At 42.4% G+C, this 27,891-nt stretch overlaps 1 protein-coding gene across 7 annotated transcripts in view; it reads right to left on the bottom strand.

Moving 5' to 3' along the window:
* Positions 1-27,891, bottom strand: part of dock4b (dedicator of cytokinesis 4b) — a 102,222-nt gene that overhangs the window by 38,033 nt on the left and 36,298 nt on the right. For all 7 annotated transcript variants that reach the window (XM_068716827.1, XM_068716828.1, XM_068716832.1 and 4 more), the window contains exons 8-22: positions 24,094-24,245; positions 19,887-19,968; positions 19,648-19,708; positions 19,014-19,146; positions 18,078-18,166; positions 12,817-12,942; positions 9,922-10,046; positions 9,186-9,348; positions 6,884-6,990; positions 5,207-5,360; positions 3,857-3,954; positions 3,627-3,710; positions 2,929-3,029; positions 1,842-1,923; positions 706-876 (exon numbers count right to left, since the gene is read on the bottom strand). In XM_068716827.1, coding sequence (XP_068572928.1) covers positions 706-876; positions 1,842-1,923; positions 2,929-3,029; positions 3,627-3,710; positions 3,857-3,954; positions 5,207-5,360; positions 6,884-6,990; positions 9,186-9,348; positions 9,922-10,046; positions 12,817-12,942; positions 18,078-18,166; positions 19,014-19,146; positions 19,648-19,708; positions 19,887-19,968; positions 24,094-24,245 — 1,728 coding nt within the window. The remainder of the gene's footprint in view (positions 1-705; positions 877-1,841; positions 1,924-2,928; positions 3,030-3,626; positions 3,711-3,856; positions 3,955-5,206; positions 5,361-6,883; positions 6,991-9,185; positions 9,349-9,921; positions 10,047-12,816; positions 12,943-18,077; positions 18,167-19,013; positions 19,147-19,647; positions 19,709-19,886; positions 19,969-24,093; positions 24,246-27,891) is intronic.

The raw sequence follows: 27,891 nt of genomic DNA, 5'->3' as shown, positions 1-27,891 counted from the left end.
AACCTGATGGAGTAATAGAAAAGATTTCTCCCAAATGCTAGAACAGAACGTATGTTGAGGTGAGGGCGCATGGGTGAGGCAAACAAGGCAATAAAGAAAACAAATTGTGAGCATACTTAGGGGAATTAATACACATTTAGATGCTTGTCCGACTTGAGTGCTGAGAGCAACCTGGTTGATTAAAAGAGTACATGACTCGAATGGACTAAAGAGAAATTATTGAAAGAAAAAAAAAGAGGCAAATGAGAATACAAAACAGCAAAACAAAAGATGATAGGGAATAAGGGGGACGGCAGAGGAATAGGAACAGGTTCTGCAGTGGGAAAAAAATGCAGGTATATCCCTCGTTTCAAGTGTGCACAAATATACACAAAACCACACAAGCAGCTGTTTCTGGTGTGTAATTAGGATTATCTTTGGCATCTTTAGCTTGTTTGTTTTGGTTTGCTTGTCGGAAATCAGCGAAGGCAGCTGCCCTGCTGTGCAGACCTTCCAGCGGAAATGGAAAAGTTGCAACAGAAATTTCTGTTCCGACTCCACACCCTCTGGCGGCATGAAATTCAATTACAGACAATTTCTCACCTATCACAACTGCATTAACAGGAGCCCACCCAATACAGAAAAACATCAAGTAACAGGCACAGAGTTCCACATTCACATATGTGCACACTAAGATGCTCATGATTTCAGATGCACAACACACACCTGTGTTTGTGCAACCGGAGTGGTGCTTTTGTTTTCCTGCGAGAGGAAGAAGCGGATGGACATGAAGAGCTCGTGGATGCAGACTCGGAACTCCTCCTCATTCTGGCCTCCCGTGGCCAATGAGAACAGCCGGCGAGACTGGATAATGTACTTGAAGATGTACTCGCTGGCCTGGAGGACGGAAAGAAAAACAGTCGTTTATCATCCGTTCTGTGATGAATAAGCCAAGAAAGTCAGACTTCCCTTTCAGCGGAAATGACTAAAGAATGATGTGACATTTAATTTGCCCCTGATGCTTATCCATTCATCTGAAAGCAAAAAGTGGAGTTCACTTTTGTTTAAATGACAACTTTAATAGTGGATTAAATTTTTTATGTCATTTATGAAGCAAAAATGCCCAAATATTTTCCTCTGTTTTATATCTTCTTTACTAGAATATTTATCAGTTTCGAACGAGTGATCAGTGGACATAAGCAGTCTGAACATCTCATATTGGGCTCTTGGATCTTGTGGTAGGCATTTATTATAATTTTAGTTATTGAAAAAATAACTGTCAGATTGACTATAGTTGTGGCCCTATAGTGTATAGAGTTTTAAATACACACTGACAGTGATCACACAGCAAAACCTAATGAAATACATTCTATGGATCACTCCGACAGACACCCCATGCAAACATATCTGCGGTGCATCGCTCATTTATAATTGACTGCATGACAGAGTAACAATTTACTTCTGGTGAAGAATGTACTGCGTGAATGACAAATGGAAAACCACAGCAGAGAAGCCGCAACGTGCTCCTCCGACGGCGCATCTGCATGAGTCATTAGAATGTTGTGATGTTGATTCCCAACACCAGAGGCACTGCATTTTCTGCTGATTAAAATTGCATGCGGCGTAATAGAGTGAGGAGGGGAATAACTGTGTGTGTGTGTGTGTGGGGGGGGGGGGGTAATTAGGAGGAGTGGCAGCAAGAGGGAGCAACTTTATTAATTTGCATTCCTGCATGCATCTGTGTTGATGGTGTTATTGTATAAATGTTTGTGACCGTGTGTCTTTTGAAAACATCACTCCGGCTGCCTTTTGCGCATTTCCTGTGTGTGCGCACGTGTGCGTCCTCGAAGCAGATGCCTCACCTTGAGCACCTGCTGTATGTGATCCTGATGCTCGGCGTCAACGATGCGGTCCACATACCACTTCAGCACTTTGATCAGGTCCCTAGAGAAAACACAAAGGCACGCACAGTATCACCACTCATGCCCCAGCTACATCACACATTGCTTCCCTCACTGGATTTAGCAAATAAAGATGAGGCAATGCAGTGTTTTGCAATGAAACAATGATTTGAATCAATTTCAGATAAAATGACTGGCTCTTCATAAATACTGCCTATTCAAATGTTGCAGTCTTAGGATGAAAGACAAATTCAATAAAAACCTTTCGTTGTTTGCGCCACTTTTTAAAATCGGAGGAGTTTAGAATAAAACTAAATAAAAAAGGGAGGCATCGTCTTTGTAAAACAGTAAGCTGGTGACAAAGAAGTTTGGATTACAGAATGAGAGAAGTTTTCTCCTTTTAATCATGACTAGACGACATCTTGGTTCTCTATTAACAACTTCAGATAGTGACAATAATGCCTGTGTTAAGTAATTAAGGTGTGACACTTTGAATTAAACAGTATCACAGGTAAAAGAGTTTAAAGCAGATGAAAGCAGGATTCCGTGTGGATGCGTTGCAAAGATTGAAAAGTAAAAAGAGAGAGAAGAAGAAGACACACCAAAACGTTATCTTAGCAGGTACAGAGAGTGTGAAGAAGACAGCCGGTGAGAACAGCAGGTTGTGAATATGTGTGTCTTTGCCTGTGTTTGTGTGTGTGTGTGTGTGTGTGTGTGTGTGTGTGTGTGTGTGTGTGTGTGTGTGTGTGTGTGTGTGTGTACGAATGTGACAGACATAGGAGAGGAAATGAGGTAGGCAGGAAGCAAGTGAGCCCATTTTCACATTTCACTTCACGTCAGCCAGGGGGCACCATGAGCATTTCATTCACATTCCTGTTGACTCTATCGCAGCACAGAGCTGAGCAGAGCTGCCTCTCAGCGCCAACGCATGTCGGCCTCTCTGATTGCCTGTGATACAGTATGTCATTACAACACAATACGTGAGTAAGGCTGCACTGTGGCCTCGAACAGCAACACCTTGAGAAGGGGAGGCTGAAACGTTGTGTACCTGTAGGACAAAGCTCCGGCAAAGTGGCTCTCGATGTAGGTGTCCATGACTGGTTTGAAGTGCTGGAATTTGCTGTCCTGGAGCAAGTTGATGATATGGACCTGGAAATAAACAGAGAAGACATATTACAAAAAAAAGTAGTATCATATAAAAATGATCACATGTACAGATATCTAAAATATAACAAAACAACCAAAAACATTTTGACAGTCGCTGCAGCATTTATTCCATGCTTCCCTTTGTGTGCAGGGTTCTTGTGAAATGCACTGAATTTGTCCGACCACAGAAGATTAAGTCCACATGTCAGACTTGCTGGATTGATCTCAAAACCACAAAACGGAAACTTGATGGCTGCACCGCCTCGCTAGACCTTTTCATCATTGATAACGCAACGCTGAGAGGAGAAAGCGCGCGCATGTGTCAGTGTGAGACTGATGTCGAGAGAGCGACACACAAACAAAGAGAGTCGGAGAGAGAGAGATTGATCGGAGGGGGGGGGGCTCACTCTATCAGCGCAGTGCAGCGTGACAAGGGTGAGATTGGTTCGACGAGCTCCGTGGCGTCGCATCACTCCATCTTTCTCCGTCAGAAAGTTTGTGTTTGTGTTTTTTTTTTTGATTGACTCAAACACTATGACATTGTGCTCGACACATGAAGGAGGAAAGGAGAATAAAGATTAATTAGAACAACTTGCTTACCAGAGAATCGAACACCTTGAGCCCGTATCTCTGGGAGCTTTCGTCCAGAATACCGAAGAGGGTGTCCAGGGTGTCCTGTAGAAACTGTAAAAAAAAAGGAGGTCGTATGTGTGAGCGGCAGCTTTCTATTGACTTAGCTTTTCAGTCTTTAAACATTCTCATCCTCTTAGCTTGAACTTAAAAAAACATGTCCGAAACGATCAACACTACAAATGCCAAGTAGGGCCTACTTTGACAATCTCCGAGCCGTCGATCTCCTTCAGCTTAGAGAGGCTGTCGTTGATCCTTTCGGGGTGGGCTCGCCACTTCAGCAGGTCCAGCATGTCTCCTGAGAAAGACAAAAAGAGGGGGAATCAAAAGATAGAACAGTAAATGAAGGAGATACAGAATAAAAACGACCGTGAAAAAGCACAAGAGATCAAGAAACATCTTATGTTTGTCTATAAAGAAATGCAGGATTATGAGAGCGACGCGCACCTCAGATCACAAAGCATCACCACACCCTTCAATTATAGCCCAAAACCTCCACAGAATCCAAACAAATGATGACATTTTCAAGTGCGGCAGGATAAAGGAGATAAAAAGTAATTTTCCCTGAGCCAGGGTCCCCAGACATACGCATGAATAAAACATAAGCCACAAGAAGAAAGTCTTTCAGCTGTCTCTTCGGATCCCGTTCAACCTGAAGTGGGTCTTTTCAAAAACTTTACATGTAAACCTGTGTCTGTGTGCGCGCATGACTGCATTAACCAATCTGTCAAGTGTATTTTGGCATCAAAAACTCTGCCATACTTCTGTCATCAATTCACAAACAAAATCAAATGCATGCAGGAAATTAACAGCCTGTTGCAAGTAAAATGTGCCTGAAGCTTTTCTGTTTATATATTCTACTCTCTACTTAATGAGGTAAAAGATGATTTATCATTGACTGTTTTTTTTTTAAGTCTGACAATACTGTTCTCTGGTACAACAGTGACAGTGTCTACTGAGTCTCAGTGGGGATAAAACAAATGTCTCCTTTGCTGCACACCTTATATATTTTAATGATTATTGTTGGCTATTGTTTACTGCAGTATAAATGAGGGCAAACATTATCAGGTATAAGCTAGTCCTACTGAAATAAGACAATTCCCACTCTGCTACCCACCAATTTATGAAAGCAAGGATTTATTGGTTCATTAGTGAGCAGTGCGAACTGGAGGCTATTCCCACCACCCTGCATATTCACATGTTGTTTTTTCACACAATCGCATAGTTTGGATGGAAATATCACTTTCTCACCTGCACAGAACTTGCCACTCGCTCCTTTCTCTTAGTAAAATATATGGCATCTCACCATTTTGTCAGTCTTTTGGGAAGTGTTGATCCCTATCTTTGGCAGTAGTTCTATACCCCCCCCCCCCCCCCCCCCCCCCCCCCCCACACACACACACACACACACACACAGAGCTGCTCAGAAGCACGGGACCAGCTCGTGTACAAGCTAACTTCAAAAAAAATAATGTGACGAGAGTACGAGCGTAGCAGCCAAAACACCTCACCAGGCAAGTGACCAAAAAAAAAAAAAAAGTATTGTTTACCGTTCTGCGTGAGCTTGGTGGAGCAGAGAAAGCTGGTGATCCAGAAAGACTCCTTGGTGCCTTTCAGAGTCTGGTTGTTGGACGGGAGGTTGGCCTTGGAGAACGGCAGCTTCAGGTAGCGAGGATAGTCTGCCAAGCTGGTATTCTCCTCACACTGGGAATGAGGACAGAAAGCAAGAAAAGCACCCATTTGGTAAACTGGCACAGACGATGTAGAGGAGAGGAGCGGAATAATGTTATACTGTCAAAACATTAAGGTAGTGTGTTCACTGTTTTATTACCAATATGTCAAAACGCAACCCTATATGTGGGTGATTTTTATGATTGCACAATACGTCGTAGGGTTGTAGGCCGTATATCAATCACGATTGAGACGTCCAAGCTGTTGCACACAATCAATCACAGAACACTACTGTTATTTTGGGGGATTTAATGTGCTGCTTTAATGCCTACAGCTGAGGCCGTTTGAGCTCCAAAAGCTACCACACAGTTTGGACTGATTCTTTGGTGTCTATTTTGGGTCTGGGGAGAAACTAGGCCATGCCAGCTTCATTGAGCTTTTCAGCAACTTCCATCTGGCATTGGAACGGGCCTCCCCCCCCGCTCTGAACGGTGGGAACACACAGGGCTACCAGAGTTGTCCTCTAAAACTGGCAGGCTCAGGTTAGAGGGTTTGGTAGGACTTGAATCTGGCCGCCTGACAGGAAAAGCAGACAATAAAAAGCAGCAGTTTTTGTTTTTAAAGACTGTTGAAGATAATTAAGCTAACAGCAATATAAATAATCAGACTTTCTGGTCACTGTTCTGCCTCACTGCCAATAAAAATGTATGAATGCGCTCAATGCATTTCTGTCCGCCGCAAAGCCTGAGGTTTATGCACACACCCTTCGCCTGCAGCTGAGGAAAACCGTGCAGTCTGCAATTATTCTGAATTACACCCGAGACGGTCTCGCAGCAGTGTTTTAACTGAGGATGCAGGCCATTTTATTTGCTTTAGTCTCTTGATGTTTCGAAACCAAAAATGTGTGAAAAGATGAGTGGGGGCGTCTTAAGGTCTATAAAATGCAGAAAAGGGACATAAAGGTCATGCTAAATACGGAGATAGACTTCCTTGAATGAAATGTGTATGCGCTCAACTGTCTCTTACACATACAATACATACTCACTCAAGGTTCGGTTCAACCCCACAGCTTAAGAAATCTTATGTAAGTGGACATGACTCACGGGCCAGTCGGCCTGTAATGGAGTGATGTGGAGCTGTTTTTCAACCCATGGCACCACACGGTGAGATAACAGAACCCAGGATTCACATAATCATATACAGCATGTAATCCCATTCTAAATAGCCTTGGCGTCACCCGTATGGTGCAAAACAGCTGAGTTTTCACTTAAGAGCAATTTACCAATGGACAGAATGACCATGGGACTTTTTTTTCTTTCTGTCCACTGAAATCTTTTCCTGTTGAATACCATGTCATGCATTGAAAACAGTAAAACTATCCTATCCTATTGCTTTAAATAAGACTCAAATTTTGGATGGAATTAGACATCAAGATGAATACTTCTGCAGCGCAATGTCTAAGGACAATATGCGTGCCAAAAACACATCCTGGAAAGCACACAGTCAGATCTATTCCACCTTGTTCAGTCAAAACCTTTGTGTTGTTTTGGTTTTACCTTATGGATAATGAGCTCATGGGTGCCATCTGGCAGAGTCCTGCCATCCTCCTGCATCAGAGGAACAAAGGAGTAGCCAAACAGTTTCTTCTCTCCCTTGTCTTTAGCTGTCAAACAACAACACATGGACACGGCATTGAGTCCAAAATACACAAGCACAGACTGCCTGAAAGCACATCAAACAGAGAGCAACGTTATGAAACCAGTTCTTTTCAGATTATGCAATAGAAATGAACACGTTGAAAAAGTGAATCTGATGCTCAGCCTTCAGTGTAAGTATTCTACTCGATGCAAACCTAGCACCAAGCTGAATAAGCACTGTCGTGCACGTGCACACACACACACACACACACACACACACACACACACACACACACAAGCATGCAGGTGATGCACACTCCTGTCGACAATGGAAGAGCGCCAACAAATGCAGCAATGCATCAGCAAAAGGCAAATGAAGACAACTAGCTAGCAAACGTAACGCCAACAACTCAGGTTTTTTAAAAGTTAACTCTGCAAATATTTTATAAGGAAGGAAATGCTGTCAACACATTTGTGTCTTTAACTTTAGTGTGCACTGAACACACAGTCAGTACACAACTTCTACCACCGGCAAAAAACAAAGAAAACAAGATGTCTAGCTGTTAAGTTACTCTTCGAGGGCCTGATTGACTGATTGACTGATTGACTAATTGACGTGGGCGCTCAGTTTTTAAGAAGCTTTCTGAAAGCTCTGGGCATAATTTGCATTGCATTATGACCACATGTAATCTGATTTATCTGCTGCTTCAGCAATAAAGTGCTAATTTGCGCACAATAGGAAGTGAGAAGTGTAGCGGTGTCATTGCAACACACCACTTAAGCGCCGTCTACCAGGCCTCTGTATGTGTGTGTGTGTGTGTGTGTGTGTGTGTGTGTGTGTGTGTGTGTGTGTGTGTGTCTGTGTGTACTCTCCCAGGAGCAGCACAAGTTGTATTAAACTTAGAAAATAGTATTGCACCGTGGCCATTTTTTTTTCTGTCCTGCTCTGCTGTGATTAAGTTTTTACACCAGGAAAGATATTGCTTACAAGACTGCAAACTTTGTCATTTTTGTTTGCCTTGGGCGCCGGGAGATTAGGAAAGATTAAGGTGTACTGTGTGAAACTCGCTGAGCTCGGCAGAGCAGGTGGAGATTGATGTGTGTTATATCCCGAAACCACTCCACCAAAAACACTAAGCTATTATATAGCACAATTACATAGTGTGTTTCTTTCTTAATTGCAAACAAGTAAATACTTATCATCACTTATCATATCTTTAAACTGTCCAGCGAGAGAGAAAAAACAGCTGCTATTACAGCAGCAATAGCATTACTAACAATAAAGTGTTCGTAATATTTGCAAATTGTTTCAGTTGTTTGAAATATCACAGAACCAATCAACAAACAATCAGCTATAATGAAACAAAGTATTGCACTGTTGATGCTGACTGGCCTTTGCAGCCCCCTTTAGTCCCATTTAGGGACAACACTGGGCTCCCCACAAACAAATGAACAATTACCACTGCTGCATAATGAGTGCAAATACAAGATGGAATTTTAAAGGATATTCATAAAAAAAATGAGCTTCCTGTTTTGCATTTATTGAAAATGAGAGTGTCTGCTAATCCTATTTCTACAGGCAGGTTGTCCCAGAGTTTGGGAGCCCTAATAGGATGTGTAATAAGGTCTCTCCAGTCTGGTGTCACCACAGGCCTTAAATTGGGCTCTTAACGGGCAGCCCTTTGGTAGTAATACTAGCACTGCGAGCAGTAATAAGGCTACTATATCTGCTGCACACAGCCACACAGCCTCCCAGCTTGGCTGCAAACCGCATAATAATATCAGCTTGTTATGAGAGAAGAGACTGCCCTCTCTCCCTGCAGCTCAGAGAGAGGGGGAGAGAGAGAGAGAGAGCAATATTTTGGTCATAATTAAAGTTTTGTCTCATTAGGAGGTGAGAAGTTGGACAAACTAGTCTCATTATGAAAACGCTTAAATAAGCGCACACTTATGCACTTGGACGCCATCTATTTGGGGTGGCAGCGGCCTCTGGGCTTGAGGCTGGTGTGTTGGCGGATTCAAGCGGGTGGGGTAGCGAGTGTTTATTGTACTTCTCTCCCTCCACAACAATGCCTCTCTTTGCCTCCAACTCCCCAGGATAATCAACTGAACAGAGAAGCAGCACCTCGGGCATTCACACCTGAACAGATCATGTCTGAAATATGCGTGAAAGCCTGGAAAAAAATAAATAAAAGGTTAGCCAAATTCTGTTCCCACTTACTAGAGCAGTGTCGGAACTCAAACCTGACGTGGGACCCGCGAAACATGTCGACCGGGATAGGCAGCTTGATCTGCTCCGCCCAGCGCGGGCTGTTGTTGTGGTACAGCACCAAGGAGTGGTACTCATCCCCACCTGGTTCACCAGAGCCGGCAGCCACGTGAGTCTGAGAGAGACACAAAGAAGAGCAAGAATCAAGACAAAGGCGAAGGGGAAGAATGGAAAGAAAAAAAAACAGGAAGTGAGGAGAGGAAATGAGAGGCCAGGCTCTGGGATGAGGTAAGGGGCAGATTTGAAGGACACAATGAATTAATGAGTCAGACATGAAAAGACAGGGGCGCATTAAAAACCGTCCACACACTGCGAGTGCCAATAAAGTGAGAACGACGGGGTTTTCATGTGTGTGATTATGTGTGTCAGAGGGATGCGTGGCAGCAGGGTTATATTTGAGTCTATTTTCTCTTCAAGGCCGAGGCAGCGCAGGAAACCACAAGAGCAGACTATCACAGCGCTGCACCAGAATTGGGCAACACACGGGAGAGACACTTAGTTCTCATCTGGGTCAGCGATATTTAAATGAGGAGTTTTGCTCCAAAATAAGCCACCCGCTATTAAGGAAAAAAAAAAAAGGACTTAATAAGGCATTTGCTATCGTTAAACAAAGTGGTTAGTCATTTCAAACGATATATTTTACGCAGAATGAAAACATAACTGTGAAAAAAAAGAAATGTGTTTTTACCTTGAGGATCTGCCCATCGATATCCAGCACATAGACAGTGATCTCTACGTTCCTGGCAACGCTTTTCCCGCCCTTCTCAAACTCGCCTTTCTCCAGTGTGATGTAAAGGTCATTCCTCATCTCTCCTGCAGGAACAGGAAGGTAAAAAGAGGCAACAAGGCATCGATTATGCATACGAGCAAGCATTATTAATGACCGCTCAGCAGCTTGACCACAATTATTTTTTTTGGTGTAATGCTTCATGACAGGAGTGGACAGCATTTAGATAAGTGACATTGAATGATATATTTTCTGCTGATGTGAAATCGACGCCTGAGCCACGACCTTGTGACATATGCTTTGATTACAGCAGAGTAACAGGAGGCCATATTCTACAAAATCAATGTAGTAGACATATATATATATACATATATATATATATACATATATATACATATATATATACATATATATATATATATATATGTATATATATATATATATGTATATATATATATATACGTATATATATATATATATATATATATATATATATATATATATATATATATATATATATATATATATATATATATATATACATAACAGCTCGGTCAGAGATTTGGGTGCAGTGGCATAACAGATCCTGAAGATCTGTTAGCAGACTTAAAAACATTGGTGGATTAAAGTTCCCCTTTATACACTGCTTTTCATTCCTACATGCAGATGTAAGTGCATATCTGGTCAATACGTAAGAAGAGAACATAATCTGTCCAGAAGAAGAGAAAGAGTGCTTGAGAGAGCAAGGAGTTTATCCTATAGCCACAAGATTCAGAGTTAACTATCAACCATACATCCTAAAAAATAAATAAAATACCGTTCTTTCTTGTGCGTACATATTCAAATAATTTGGTCAAATCAAGTGTGTAAACAATGAGCTCAGTGTCTGGGATTCACAAACACAGAACTCTGACAAATAAACCTTTTACTTGAGGCCGGTGCTGCAATCTGTACAAACAGTCAGGGAAAATAACCCCAGGAGGTGATATTCTACATCTTTTTGTTAGAACTGCAGCTGTGTGCACAATGACGGGGCCAGGCACACATTTATTTCCTACTGTAGGAGAAGTCAAAATGGTGCAAAGCGCTCTGGGTAAGAAAAAGATTATGCCCGTTTCCTCTGCAGCCAATCTGCGGTCAGACACGTTAAATATGTTCCCTATATAACCTCTGTGAGTGTGTGTGTGTGTGTGTGTGTGTGCTCATCATATCTTTATTTCTAGGGTCAACATTGATTTTCTGCTCTTAACAACGGTAACCATGGCAACATGGGGCATTATATACACACTCATACTGTACCCTTGCTTCTCTCACACACACACACAAATATTGCAGAAAAGCAGACACACAATGGGGAAGTCTCTTAATGTACAATAAGGAAAAAAGGGAAGTTGAGAGGGTGGGGCGAGAGCAGCTGAAAGGAGAAAATGAGGAGAGAGATACAGCGGGATAGAAATCCAGAAAAGAGAGACACAAAAAGAGAGAGAGAGAGACGTTTTCCTTCGCCCAAGGGCAGACTTAAACGGGCAGAGAGGGTGAGAGCACTCAGCATTAAGGGTTTGTAGTCAGACAAAGAAAGAGACAGTGAACATAAATCTGTGTTAGTGAGGCGCTGGGGGACCCACAGTCTGTGGCTCCTCTGTATCTGTGTGACCAGCACACCTCACTTATATAAAAAAGGAGCAGTCCCCTGATGACCAGCTCTCATTAAATGAACGAACAGACAAAGAGTCAGAGAGCTAATTCCAACAGCACTTTCTGTGCTTTCTGTCACGGTACATGTCAATGTAAACACGTAAGTCATGAGTTCTTTGTTTCATCTCACATTCAGGTGATTGTGCATGCGTTACCACGGCAACAAGGCCCAAATCCAGCTCAGTCTGAGGGTTTCTGCCGGGGCCTGTGTCGTTCTCGAGAAGAAGCCATCTAGTTGATGCCTATCTACCTGAAACAATCTGAATATTTCATCTTTCTGAGGGTAATTCAAATATCACGCTGAAGCATCAGGTAGGGGTGTCAAGTGTTACCAAGGATACTACAGTGGATGTTATCAATGTACACAATACAAACACTGGAAAATACATTATTAAGTTTAGAGTCTCAAAAGGTGTCAGCTATGATATCATAATGAATGACCTTTTATAGAGAAATCAATGTTTTATTACTCTGAACCCCCAGTTTACCACTCTACACACCTGCTGCCCAGTGAGTCTTTCCATCTGTTGTATAGAAATACATAAGTTATATAATGTCTCCAACAGCTGAGCAGCAATTTATGGGGAAAGAGCAAACATGTTCTGTCCATGTCTGTTTTTCATGCAGGTAGTCCTGTCTCTTAGGTGAATTGGAAAGTAAATTGTATGTAAGTGTGAATGTGGCTTTGTTTGTCATCTATATGCATAGTAGCGTTTAAATAATAAATGAATGGAAGGAGAACAGGGTGGTTTGTAATGTCACAAAGAGTCACCACGGGGGGGGGGAAAAAACTGCTTCAACAGAAAATCAAAAGGACAGAAGTGTCAGCGTAAGCAATTTTTTGAAAGCAAAGTGATCTCTGGGATGTGTAGTGGCAGAACACCACAGCAGTGACTTTCAGCAACGTGTTGAATATGTTATTGCTGAAGTGGTTAGAAGATTAATTGATCAGCTGGTATTACAATAAGAGTTTTTTTGTTCAAGGTTGGATGTAATAATATCTATAGATGCATTTCCTGTTGTGCAGCTAGGAAACTAGCTTCGTAAATCAGCAGTGTGCAGGGATGACATGCATACCCACCACCGCGCCTAAAGAGAAGTTGAATGCTGAGCAACAGGACAGACAGCTGACGTTAAGTGAGCTTGTTTGTGGTGTCCTACCTGGCATGATGACATCAGAGAAGCCCAGTTTCCTGGTGATGGACACGCCCCGCGTGAAGAGGACCATGTACTCTCGTCTCAGCTGCTCTATGTCCCCGTGGAGGAGCTGGAGAGCCACTGCCAGACCTAACAAAGGAATAATAACAATAAAAATCTGAAATACCATATTCATATATTACAGACTTGATATTCCCTCCTTTATCCCTTACCATAGCCACTCAATAAACATCTCAAAATATATCATAACCCTATTCCAAACACAATAATAAATATATTCACAAGGGCATATTTTCAGTTTTATTACAGCCACATGAACTTGCTAACCAGACAACTACAGTAATACCTGCCAACATCAATGCTCATGTGTATGGAAGGAAACAGACACCCCCACATATACATAAACCAAAAAATTTAAACAGCCTGTGAATCATCTCCAGCTCTTTTTATTGCGAGGAAATCCTACATGAAGGCTGTCGTTTCAAATCAATATCCTTGCGCAATAACTCCAAATGTCAGCGCAGCGAAATTAAAGCACCGGCTTCTACTTAAAGCTGAAAACCGCATCTCCGTCGACGTCCAAGCGAGCCTGTCTGTGCTTACGAGGAGAGGCAAATACACAAACAGATTAACAGCAAGTGAGTGTGTCAGGTACAAGATGATGGTGATTATTATTGTTGGGAAGCAGTGGTGAAACGGTTCATTAGCTGTGAAAGGTTTTGGCCACTAAGAGTCAACAAAGCAACGTGACTTGTTTGCAATATACCAAAATTGACGGCACTACAGAGGAATAAAGCAGGAAGAAGGCTGTGAAGGTTTAAGATAGAACTGTTGTAATGCCTTAACTTGTAGCCTTTTTAGGCTGATAAAATTGCAATGCAAGGAAAAATGCTTCAGAAAATATACCTATTTTGATTATTTACATCCCATAGTTCACATGGGTTAAATATATCTACGGCGTCTCTTTTTGTCGACTGTATATTCATATTGAAATCAATCAAATGAATTAATTTACAAAAAAACATTGAGTGTGTTGTGTGTGTGTGTGTGTGTGTGTGTGTGTGTGTGTGTGTGTGTGTGTGTGTGTGTGTGTGTGAACGGTAGTTTAACCAAACCAAGTCACATAAATTCCACTGCTACTCTTGCTAACATTAAGCTAGTTGTTATCTTTAGCGGGAGTCGATTTGATTTAGCTGCTGCCTCATTTAGTTTTGTGGAAAAATAAACCAAACTATCAAGGTGTCACTTTCAATTACACCTAACAGTTAGGGAAAAAATTTAAAAAGTAAATACAATTTTAGGTTTCGCTAAGGCTAGCCAAGCTACCTCAGTGGCTAGCTTTCACTTGATAGCACTCTTGCTTTGTCTACTTGGCTGTTTCTCTGAAGCAGAAAGTGCAGTTATTGTGATGGTGGTTCACATTTCACCAGTGTGTAGTTACTGTGGCTTGGTTTTGTGGTTACTGCAGTTAAGATGCTTTTTTTCATAATTGGCATCATATGGTAATACAAAGATAGATAGTGGTCTGATATCTGACCAAGATGTGCATTTTGTCTTCGTATGGTATTACACAGCTCCGCACTACGAGGCAAGGACGACATCTCTGAGACAAACCCCAAAAACGTACATACAGAGGTTATGAAGGGTGGCAGAGACACTACAGGAAGTTGAGAGGGTGGGGAGGACACTACAGTCCTCTTATCTAAATAATTAAAAAATAACACATACAGTTAACCAATGGTGTGTTCAACCTGGCACAAAGGCCTGGTGGGAAATGAAAGGAGAGTCACCATTAGGTCCAGGAGAGATTTTTTAATGTGGATCAAGCCTTTGGCATTTATTCGCACATAACAAACATACACACAGATGGGCTCTAAAAGCTACTGCCCGGGCTACAATAAGGCTAAACAGCTTCATTACTATTCCACCTAGATGTAGCTGATGCTGACAAAAACACCCTCAACCTTTGCTGCGCTTAGCCCACCCGGCCTGCCTCCTCAAAAACTCAAAAACAAAACAGTGGAGTTGTCGCAGCCTCTTCTGTCACTGCCTACGCTCGCACGGAGGTGGGAGCTGAATTATCTACCTGACCTGACTCATGCAGAGCCAGATTCTTATGAAATCCCTTTTATGGATTTTTGGGCTACGCGTAAACAAAAATCACCATCTCCTCGCATCAACTCCCGCTGTCGGCTTTCCAATTTCATTACCCAAAAAGCCACCATGACCCTGAAACACACGGATAAAGAAAAATGGGGGGTAGTCATTAGTCTACATGTGAACAAAGTAACCGTCTCCCCACATAGACTGTCTCTCCGCATCTTTGTTACCCAAACAGCCCAGTGTTCTTTATATTTTGAGGGCAGTGCATTCATCTCTCCCCTGCTAATTGGCTGCTAATAAGAGACTTCTGGCACACTGCCAGGTCTGCTTTAAAAGGAGAACCACACAGCGAGACAACTTCAGACACACACCGGGATGCGCACACACATATACAAACGTGTAAACGTATACACACTGAAATACACATTACGTTATCTTACTTCACTGCACACTTTCTTTTAATTGCCCTACTGACACTAAGTGTAATAAATTGTGGTCCTTAAATTATGCATGATGTTCCATAACTCCTGCATGGACATTTTCAAAGGGACAATGTGGAGAGGAGACACTGACCTGTTTGCTAAAGATTAAATATTCTCCCTGGTTTGCACATTTGGTGTCGAGACTAGACAAGTGACTCGAGTGTTATCTATGCTGTAATGTTGCTCCGCAGGAGAATAATGGCCCTTTGGGAGGGAATTGACGTTTCAGAGGAGAATGTACACAGTAAAAGTGTGCTGCGAGTGATGTTGAGCAGCGCTGTACTGAATGTAAAGAGAGCACAGTTAAGGTACATTTTTAAAACAAGTGGCAAGTTTTGGGGTTTGACGGAGAAGTTGTTGCTGAATATGCATCTTAATAAATGTGGATATGATATCAGGCTGTTAGCAGCTTGTGTCGCCGCTGTCATCGGTGCTACTAGAGTGGAAGCAGGTGTGTGTGAAATAGAAGAAGTTAAAAAGAGGCAATAAGATTGCAGTCAAAAGCTGTCATTGCTAATAAAATCAGAATGAATTAATTTAGTCCAGACAGATAAATGTTGCTCACAGTACAAAAATGAAACTTAATAGTCAGAGCTCATTATCTTAGAAATTTAAATGACCTCTACTTATCTGACTAAAGCGTTCACTTTGTAAGATCAGTGTCAAGTTCAGTTAAGTGGTGCGAGTGTACATTTTTGAATGAACTCGCCTGAATCATGCATGAGTATTGTGGCAAAAGACGCACAGCTCTCCTCTAACACACGCTGATGGAGAAAGCACCGAGACTAATCAGCTGTTCAGCGGGATCAATGTCTTCAGCTGGCAGCTACTCAATAGCAAACAAGTGTTTGTGATAAACTGCACGCACAGCAGCCAAAGAAGGGAGCAACTCTATAAATCCAATTCACTTTCATGTGTTTATGACATGTGTGCATAATTCTGTCAAAAAAAGAAGCCTGGAGCAAACCGGTGAATGTTGGATACATTTTGAGAAAGGCAACATGCTATCTTCTGTGTTGTCTTCCTAATTGGTGTGATTAATTGTTTATGATTACAGAATCAGAATCTTAAAGCTTGAAAATGTCACCGTCATCCATCAGGCGCGAAACACTGAGTAAGTCACATGTCTGCGGAGTCACCTCGAAGGTCTCGGAAGTTTAACGTCAACAACGAAAGCACCACATTATCTGTCTGCTTCATCTGTAATTAAATCAGATAAAGCATGCGTCGCTTTGATAATGCAGCCAGTCAACAGTTTACACGGCAAATATAGCTGATGCAAGAACTTAAGATTTTGTTGGAGTTCAATACGAGATAAGGAAACAGTTAAGTGGTTGCGTAATATTTCTATTTCTAGTGTCATTCCTTTACTTCTGTTGCACTTATCAGCTCAGCTGAAGCAAAGCCACATGGCGTCTCCATTCAGCAGCAGCACCGTCATATAGAATTTTTAGCTGGATGCTGCAGTTCTGTTATGAAGCAACGCCGTGTTAAAGATGCTGCTTGGATAACGCAGACCGCGTTAAATGGCTTTGTGTCACACTGTTTGATTACTGCACTCCTATATGCAAGATTATTCATGATAATTTTGAGTCCCTCGAGTGACTTCTCCTCGAGTAATTAATTATTGGTCTTCTGATACGATGTGAAAAGAGGAGCTGAGTCAGTAGATTCTCACGGATTCTCGACGTTCCTATAATCTCTTCTCCCTCAAAAAATGATCAGCTATTTTCTATGCAGCAGGTTATGGTGTTCCTCTAAGAATACATGATGGAGATGTTAGAAGACAATGAACTCTTTCAATACGCAAAATGTTCTTGAGGAAAATAACAGCCTGCAGCAAGTTTGCAGCAACACTTCACAAAAGCACTATGTAAATCAGCTTTAAGACAAACTTCTAATGAACTGTTGCTGATTGCTTACTGTTGGTTGCACATTTGGCCCTCACTGCAAACAGCTGCAGACTAGCCGACACTGTTTAATTCATGATTATGTTCTCTCACGTCACTCTCTGTGCCCCATTCGTGCTTCCCACACTGCAGATCATATTTTGAGGTCCTAATCAGAAGTTCATCTTGGGCTATAATTTCATGTAAACAAACATGTGGGAACAACGACAGCTGCATCTATATCTGAAATTAAGGATGAATCTCATTGCGGAACAAACCTCTTTGCACGTCGCATGACATTTCTTGGAGGTTTGAAGAACTGAATGTTCTGATTCTCCACCAACCTGTTGCTATGGGAAACTGCTGATGCTGTGGTTCAGTATGGTGCAAATGCAGCTATTTATAAAAGTCATCTGAATGCATTTGCAACAGCAGGCTTCCTGAAGACACGACCATGTGAAGACTGATCCGCCTCCCTAAAGAGGAACTTCGCTCCTACTCAGACGGACCGGAAGCTGACTGTTGCACAGTAAGAGACCGGTGATGCAGCCGAGCTGCTGAGTTTGTCATCGGGGCACAATGACGGTTTTGTGAAAGGAATAAGCCTGATTATCACCAGACTGTTGAATTAACAGCTTTAAAGGTTGTTCCATGAGAATAAAAAGATGATACAAAACAACAAGTGAACAAGTATGTTGGCTTTAAAATCAAATCACACAACGCTAAAGATCGTAGCATTACCAAATCTGATTACTAAATTTAATGTTCACAAAACACTTGTGGTTCTTACCGGTGTTGGAGCCCGACAGGTTGTACCTGGAATTCGCCTTTTTGATTATGTTCTCATGGATCTGGTGCCACTCGCTCTCTGTGTTACACCTGAGACAGAAAGATGACACAAAGTAAAAGAAAATAAATAGTTTGTATAGATTTTATACTTAAAGGGACACTTCAGCAATTTAGGATTTCACTTCGTCAAAGTAGGAGGACTCACAAGGACAGATTACTGAAAGAATGGTCGATGGCCATTCTGTTGCACTCTTAGCAAGTGATGGCTTATAATGTAACACAGTGATTCACTGTTAGATGAACCACAGGTGCAAGTAAAAAGTTATGGGTTTGACAGTGACTTAAAATAGTTATAACGCTGAACGAGGGCAGGTCAAGCCAACAAATTCTTACGGTATTTACTGTGACGTCTTGTCTGGACTTAATTCTGAAAACATCCAGTTCAGAACTTAAATGCTTATCCGACTAAAACCTCTCTGGTGTTACTGCAGGTATAAAGAAAGTAGTTGTATTTTCTTCTGAGCTAAATGATTTGGCCCCTCAGTCTGATCCAGCTATAATTTAGGTCAAACTACTGTGTCAACTAGACTTTTTTTTAACCCTCAGGGCATCGTGTAGACTAGGTTGGACCACAAAGTCCTTTCACTGCTGATGAAAAAAAGGGAAAGGTGCATTTTTATTGTGAATTTTTCTTTGTAAAAATGTGCTTTTTTGCAAGAAGTGTGGTTGGTATTTAGAATAAAAGCTTAACTTATTGCTAATTTGGAAGACCAGTGACTCCCTTAAAACGCTTTCTTGCCAAAAGAGAGAGGAGAAAATCTCCCACTTACATAAGTGCCTGTTAAATATTAAGCTAGAGCTCCATCACAGTCAGCTCAGCCGCAATCTGTTGTTTTCAGACTTTGTAATGAAATGCTGGTTGTTTACAGTGACTTACGCATAAACCTTGAGCAGGTGGTCATCCTTGGAGTCAGCAGTGAGGAGGTCGGCGATGCTGACGACAGCACAGCCAAACGGCCTCCTGTACTGTACGCTACACAGATTCTTCTTCTCCCCTGCTCCCATTCTCCCTACACACACACACACACAAAAAGAAAAAGTCATGTCATGATTATCCTACCCAAAATAACTGCGATAACTCGCAATATTATCCTGATAATAATCCAAATATGCATGGCACTAAAACATATGGAATCACCATACCTTACTTTTGAAACACATCATTTTAGATAAGAGATTGAACACACACAGCTTTTTTAGTGAACATCCTTTTTTGGGAAAAACAATCTTACATAAGGTAATCATAAATCATAAGGCCCCCCTCGCATTGGTAAATAAAATATTGTGCGAGTCTGCTGTGTCTTACATCATAATTAATGAGGTTCTTTTTTTCACTTCTCTACTATGATAGCGAGCTGGACAGTTTTTTGAAGTCACTCAATATTCATGAAATTCCCCACCACTTATTGTGAGTGTCATAAATCGTCCCATCGCTACTGATATGAAAGCCCAGGAGATTTAATAGACATGAAGCGCTCAGTAAAATAAAGAAGCAGCATCATAACTCCCACCTATTCTTACGATGTGCACAACGATGTAGACATCTTTTCGGAGATCACTGCTTCCCAAATCCTGAAAAAAAAGAAGCAGGAAAACATATTTCCACATCAGATTCAATCATTGTAAACAAGCTCCAGAGAGCTGACTTAGCTCTTAGTTTTCAGGGTAATGGAGCATGACTTTACTGTACATTGCTTTAAATTACTCCCCAATCAATCTTCGTAAACGCAAAGCCATGTTCGCTACTCACCACGAATAGCGTGCATTGTCTTTCTGTCTTCTCTGGCGACTTGGGCAACCCGCTCTTATTCAGCTTGACAAAGAACCTTTCACTGTATAAGGGGAGAGACAAGAGTGTGGGAACACACAATGAGATGAATGGGGTCAGAAGTGATGGCTGGGTGTCATTATAAACAACTGCATCCAAGCCACCACTAACCGGAACAGAATAAAGATTAGAAACGGTGTCAGAAAAGTCAAGCGCTGAACGGTGGGCACTGGAGAAAACGCTTCAAAGTGAAAGCTTCAAACCAAAAGCTGTCTGAAAACGGAATATGAGGCTGCAGCAAGACAGGCAGAGAAGGATCAGAGACAGAGGGATAGAGGGAGACAAAAATATATACAAAGCTTGAATTACTGAACCAAATCCCCAACACAGGCTGTCTGTAACATATCTGACAACAAGTAAATCCACACGTGGCTCCTCCACGGCTGGCTTGAATATTCAGTGTGTTGCTGCATATCGTGGGTTCTCTCTGACACGTTTTAGCTCGCATACTCGACTGTCAGCAAAAATAGTGATGGGTTACAACAACAAAAAACTACAACCTCAGTCTCATAACTGCCAAGAAACCAAAAAAAAAATTGTTCTGATGGTTGAGCTAAAAGGAAAGTCAGAGGATCAACAAAGTTATTTCAATTCATACCGAGGGTCTGTATCGTTCAATAGCTGTTGAGACACTTCACTCAAGTGAAGTCAACCTTCAGAAGAGTCAGAGGATCGCAACAGACATTAGGATATATCATCTGGGGACCATGAATGTCTACCCAATAGCTGTTGAAACATTTACATCAGGACCAAAGTGGCGGATTAACCAACCGACATACGGATCAACACTGCCACCCCTCAAGCTATGACGCTAGCATGGCTAAAAATAAAACCATAAGCCGCCACACTGAGACAATTGGAAAAGTAAATTGTCTGGCTTTCTGGCTAAACAACTCTGAATCATACTTTGGACAGTTTGCACATACTCTACAGTGCAACTTTAGAATATGAAATTCGAGAGCTTCACAGGGCAGAGTGAACTGACTCGAAATGACAACTCTGGCCTCAGATGCCCCGCACCCCGCCTTCGTGCAGGCGTGTAATTAAGTGTATGTCGGGTGAAAAAACAGAAAGGACGGACACAGAACGCCTTTTCATTCTCTTTGTACTCCGTCCTTCTCTTTCTATCTCGCACACAAGCTCAAAGAGAGGCAGCGGAGGTATCCTGCTGGGCCCCGTCTCATCCTGGCTGGCGAGCTGGGGGCTAATCCAGTTAGGTGACTTTCACAGTCCACCGATAAGCAGGGAGAAAAACCTTGTAATGCACCAGTGCCTGACAATGAGCCGAGTCTCTGGCACGGTTAGTAGGCGTGAGCTACAGTAGACCCATTCACACAAGAGCAGCATTTACCCCAACAGAGCCTATATAACTTGACTTCATGCTGCAAACGGCTACAATGGATTAGGATGTTTCAGAATAGTCTGAGCTATTAAAAGCTCTTATTACAAGGGCTTAAAAGTTACCATGTCTTGTCTGTGATGTAAATAAGAGGCTGCTTCCTGCACTGTAATTCAGTGTTTTGTGTATGTAGGGCAGCGGGCGCTGTTTGAATTAATTACGGTTCTGATAATTAATTATACAAATGCTCATGATTTTTCAGACATGTGCTCCTTTCGGTAAAGTTTTCCTTCTCATCGTCCGAATTGGAACGAGCCGGTTGAGAGCCGGTTGGATTTAGATGCGGTTGTTCCTCATTAGCTGCTCTCTGTAACTTTCCAGGCCATTTATCCAGCCATATGGAGGCGGATTCCTATGCATTAGACATGAGACGTGCACAGGTTTTCCCCAACCCTATTTAGCACTCTATTGTGGAAACACCAACTGCCAATTAACAGCCACTCCTGCAAACACAGACACACATGTGCGAGTCCCTTACACGCCCCCCCTCCCCTGCCATCCCACACAGCTGCAGCGTGTTGATCACCCGAGCTAAGAGGACCAGCAGTGCCCCCCCCCCAGTGGAACCGTATCTCCCTCTATCACGGCCTACATTAGCATAACATGAATGGCCGACTTCCCTCCCCTCTGGGCCCACACGGAGCCTGCTATTCCCTCTCCTGATATCGATGATTGCATTAGAAGCTGTGCGATCACCCGTCGAGGGGGCGGAGGAGGGGTTCTGAGTGACTGGCGTGTAAAATACTGGCTAAATTAACTGACACCGTTGTCTCCCTCCCTCCCCACAGTCGAAAAAACCTTAATCTACCCCCAGAGGCCAAGTTGAAAGATGAGAGAAGGCCTGGATTAGACGGTGTGGTGAACAGGTAGAGAACACACCAGGCCAGACCTATCAACCACATGTGTCTCTTTGTGAAAAACACACACTGGGCCTCTGCTGTTCACACTAATAGGAACATAAAACACACACACACACGTCCACTCATTCAGTGCACTTTGTTGGAGTTGAGTGGAGGTTATGATTAGGAAGTGGGAAGTGCAAGTATCTACGGAGGGACCGGAGCGAGGCAGTTTGATCTGGCATAGCATAGAAAGAGCAACAGGATCATGTGTGAGCATGGTAGAGTATGCCACAGTGTGTGTCATGCTGGGAAATCCAGACAAGGAGCCTGTATCAAACACAAAGCAGCTAGCATGGTGCACGGGGGCTGCTGGTGTTGGCATGGTACTGAGACAACGGGTCGGACCCCCATCTGGTCCCTGACACACACACACACACACACACACACACACACACACACACAGAAATCACCAGCACAGAAGGAAGTGTCGAAATGGCTTCATGCCTGGCATCTTGCCTAAATGTGTGTGTCTCTGTTTATGTGTGTGACCAGACAGTGAGAGACAATGTTGGCCAGCTGCCATTGTGAAATCTTCCTTGAAGACAAAACCAATAAGGCCCAGTGGTTAAGGCCTCCGACAGCCTTTTCCCCTCCAATACTGACAAAAAAAATGGTATTTAGATAAACTGTGAGAAGAATATTAATTGTATATGACATCATCATATGATATCATATTGTTATTATTTGTATTCAGTGTAGATAAAAGCGCATAACATTAGCTTAACAACGAAAGCCGAATTAATTACGTGACAGAGCTGTAAATCCATTTCACATGCAGGCATATTGTTTCGAGTGGAACTTGATATGATGCCACTGGACTCTAATTACCCACTTCAAGTCAAAGTGCGGATCAGGAATAGTCGCCAAAATGTACCTTCATTATTGGCAAACCTCTTACCGTACATCAGGAACTTGGATGCATGAGCTGAAAGGAGGCCGGAGAGCACATTTAAATATACCTCCTAATTAAAAGTGCTTCTGATCCACTGATGACACACGGTATGCGTGTGTGCGCTTGTGCGTACACACGCATATCTTATTTGCTGAGGGACTCGTCTTTCTCTCAGACAGACCACATCATGAAAACCAAACCTTGCGCACTCCTTGTAAAAATAGAACCTCTTTTGTTGTGTGCCATTATTCATATTATGAAGGAAACCACAGACTCTCCACGCAGGGGTTCTAAAGAAACTAAAGCTCAGGTCAACCAAGCTCACACAAAAAGTTAGATTTTTTCTGCCAGTGATGTGATGAATAATGAATTGGATTTCTTTAGAACCAGAAGTGGAGCTACTGTATACTGAAACAAAATAATAAAAGAATCAATGTCACCCTGGTTCTTCTGATGTGACCCTGTGGGGCGGAGAGTAAGCGTCAAACACAAGCATGACTTATCAAAGTTTCACTGTTGTTGGTAGTTTAAAGACAGTCTTGCATTTGGCCGGCACCCCATCAGGAGCACGTGGGCGTGCGTGTGTCATTGCGCGAGTGACGGGTGCAGACTCCCAGGGCGATAGGCTCTTTCATGTGGACGGCACAGACACTTTATACAAGACAAAATAGCACGGCCTCGCCCACTTTTATGTGTCCAAGTGCGCTTTAACTACCTGCTTCATTTAATCAATCTTCATGAATATAATTAGAGCGGTCCTCTTGACATCAGAAGGGGAGCCCTTTGAAATATCCCCCTGCAATCACCAGTCCACCTCACTTACATTGCTATGGACGAGTAAACATTGGCTACTATTTTAGCCTACAAGTATACACAAGTGACGCATGTTCCTTCACTACTTCATCACGGGGGATTCTTTTCTCTTAAGTGTCGTACCTGAGCGGCCGGTTCTCCCGTCCATCATAAATATGGAAGAAGACTTCTAGCTCTTCCCCCAGGTTTGCACTCATCAGACTCTTCACGTGGACGAACAAGTGATGGGTGCTAGCGGCCGCAGGGGTTTCCTTCTTACGATGCCGATGTTCCATCTGCAGAGAAGAGAAACAAATATCAGCACAAATCAATTTCACAGAATGCTATTCTGGGCAGGGAAATCTTTCTATATCAGACTTGATCCGCAACTATACAGAACATGCTAAAATGAAATAAATAAAACAGATAGAAGTACACATTGTGCTGTTCGGATATAGGATTGAAGGAATGGATTTGGAAAGGTTAAAAAAAAAAAAAAAAAAACCCAGTAAAATCCATAAGCTCTAAATCCAGAGAGATCCTCAAAAAGCAGGATCAAAGCTTATCAAATACAGTTAATACCAGGGAAATTTGGTTACATCTCTTTTAATACTGGCCAATCACATTCAAGAGCTGCTGTGTTTAGTATTGAGTATCCCTCTGAGATTCCTCGTAGTTGGGAGATTTGCTGCAGATTTGCATGTATATTTAAAGACTCAGGCTAAGATATATATTTTGTTGATATAGATGGAGCTAATATAATGTGTAATAATAACGCAGACTGTCAGCAACACCAGAGGCTAAGATGTGAGAGTTCGAGCTGTGTTTTATGGTTTCTTTGTTGCAATCTTGGTGCCAAAGAAACACAGGAAACACTTATTGCTGCACATAAACAAACACTTTATAAACAGGTATTTATATTCAAGCATTTTCATCACCGGGACTAAAAGCACTTAACATGGCCCACTTCTTTATTTATTTATCTGTAAGTAGGTTCATTATTTTCTTGACAAAAATAAATAAATAATGTTTCAACTGGTGGCTTAATCTCAGAGAAACAGAAACAGAAGCACTGAAATTCACCCTGAATATAAATGTGACCGTCCCACAATGCAGCAGAAAGTCACATCTCATTGCCTCGTAGTGCATGGGCACTTGTGCCTGGTATTACATGCTATATTAAGTCAATCTATATCGGAACAAATCAATAATGCAGATCAATAAAGCCTCACGCAGCATGGTGCGGCGTTGTAAATACCACCCAGATCAACACACGTGCCGCAGCTCTGTTTATGAGAGGTTCATCCTAATCCCCCGTCAACATCCAAAAATACGAGGACAAACACACACGTGTGCGCGCACACACACACACACACACACACACACACACACACACACACACACACACACACACACACACACACACACACACACACACACACACACACACACAGAGGACCAGATGGCCAGTAGAGCCGCTGCCAAATTATGCTCCACATTCACTTCTGTAGCAGGAAGAGATGGGTCTGGGGGGGGCTGGGGGAGGTTGAGGAGCGAAGGAAAGGAAAATAATAAAGACAATGCAAGGGCGAAGTGCAGTAAAGCATCACTGAGAATCAAAAGTCAACACACACACAAAGAAGAAATTGCCACCAATCACCCCCAACAGTATTGTATTAGGTATTTTATGTAAAAAATCTGAATTCTTCTGACCTGTGAAGGTTTTGTTATTTGCATTATGTCGTCAAAGTTACGTTGGGTGGCTCTGCAGGGGAAAACATGTTGGAACCTTCTTTATTGGTGTATTTAAAAGAATAGGTCAACATTTGGGTAAATAACCTTCTTTGCTTTATTGCAAGGATCGATTTCACTCCCACCTCCCAAGCTAAGTTTAGCATAAAGACAGGAAACAGGGGGAATAGGCGAGCCTGGAGCTGTCCAACACGTACAAAATCCACCTACCAGCACATCCAAAGCTCACTAATTAACATTCCATAACTCATTTGCAACAAATTGCTAAATCACCTCTGGTTGCCTGGCTAACAATCTTTATGCTAATCTGAGCTAATCAACTGCTGGCTCCAGCTAAATATTTACCATACGATACTTTCATCTAACTCGTCACATTTCCAAAAACATTTAACTATTCTTTTGAAAGGTGCATAATACGAGATTGGGATCATTTCGATTGCCTGAAAAAAAAAAACTTGGGCGGGATTGAAAGTCCCAGAGGACAATAATAATAAAGAATAACCTCTCTGCAAGGAAGTTGGACAGCTGAGGTTGAGGAGTTAATTTTCACGTGGGCTCATATTCCTGATTCTGAATTAAATTATAGAATGTAGAAAACTGCAGTGATTGAAAGAAATGGGCTTTTTTTTCAGTAAAATATATTCCTGGAGACAGAAACCTGGAGAAAAAAAGAATACGCAAACATGGATGAAGGAAAAATGCAACTTGAAGTGGTTCTTCCCACGTTACAAATATGCTGTTTTGACTCGGCACTGATGTTTTGAACGCACTCAGGAGTGCATTACGTGATGACGATATTGCTTTGACAGAAACTAAAAAGGCATCAAAAATGCTCCCTCAGAGAAGGTTCAAGTCTCTGGAAGATGAAATTTTTATGTGGTAGGGAAATGTGAGCTAAGCAGTGATTGCCTAGAGGGTAATCTAAAATTGATGATGTGCTTTGGAAAACAGTTGGTTGCACTATAAATACAAACATATGCAGAAAAAACCCCACTAACATTGTCCTCTAAGACTTAAACATGCTTGAAAATAACACCGCAAATCATTTTACATGAGCAATATCTGTCAAAATGATGAATATGTTTTGTTTGGGCCCTGACTGCTGCTGCTTTTCGTCTGGGAAGGCCTAATTTATGCTGTGGGATTTCATTACGGGGTTATTTCCAGTGTGTCATTTAAGATGCCCGACCGGAGCAGCGTGTGGTTGTGCGGCAGCTTCAGCGTGACTAGACACAAACGCTGGCCGTGACAGCCCGCCAGCCCTGCTGGTAACATGAAAATTGTACGGGAAACAAGGAGACCAAAGAGATATAGCTGCACGGAGAGAGCACAACCATGTGAGTGCTTTCCCAACCGTCTCATTATTGTTCACTCTGTAATTTTTTCCCAAACAGCATGAGGCAGCACCGAGCGGAGTGACTGCCCGTAAAAAACGGGTGCGAGGGGGGGGGTCAAACTGAGGCGACAAAGAAACTTCTGGTCTTTCTACATCTCTCCTTTCATCCTTTAGTTCTCCATCACTATTTAACCCTCTTTTTGGCCCTCTTTTAAGCTCGCGGCAAGGAGACCTGTGTGACACGAACGGGAAGCAAGAGACGTGAGCTGGAGCTTTTAAAGCTCGCATCACTTCGGCGATAAGTGAAGTCACAGAGGACATTTTACTACCACGCGTCCAGGGACGGGCCTCGAGCTATCCGTCACTGCCACCGGTAATGAATGCGTCGCTCTGGGATCTCAACCCTGGTCTGCTCCGCTCTGCACTGGACTCCCTCTCCAGGGGCGTTGGAAGCCGTCTTGCTGTTGCACTACAGACAAGTTGAGCAACTGAGCAGACTCAGCATGAGAAAATTAGGGATTTGATAAAAGGTTTTTAGCTCACTTAAAGCTACAACCAAGAAAAATGTTTCAAACGGGTGTCAAGTCAACAACTACAATTCAGGCCTCAATCTCCAGACTGACTGGCCCTCAGGTAAGCTTTTCAATTGACCACTTATAAATTTACCAATACTTACATACCAACATTAACATTCATTCAGTCAAATATTTACCCTCATTTGAGCTACGGTCAGTCTCCTTCAAGTATCTGCCTCTTTAGACGCTAAACACACCACTATGTTCACTTGACAGCCAGTCGCTCACTTGTGTGCCATTGGGTGCTGGTCAGGTAGGGCACAGTAGTTTTACAGAATC

This window comes from Cebidichthys violaceus, unplaced genomic scaffold, assembly GCF_023349555.1.
Source record: "Cebidichthys violaceus isolate CVI_PGR_0920_01 unplaced genomic scaffold, fCebVio1.0.p SCAF_21, whole genome shotgun sequence".
NCBI classification, from domain to species: Eukaryota; Metazoa; Chordata; class Actinopteri; order Perciformes; family Stichaeidae; genus Cebidichthys; species Cebidichthys violaceus.
Note: the sequence above shows the minus strand (reverse complement) of the source record. Positions and strands in the feature narration are given on the sequence as shown.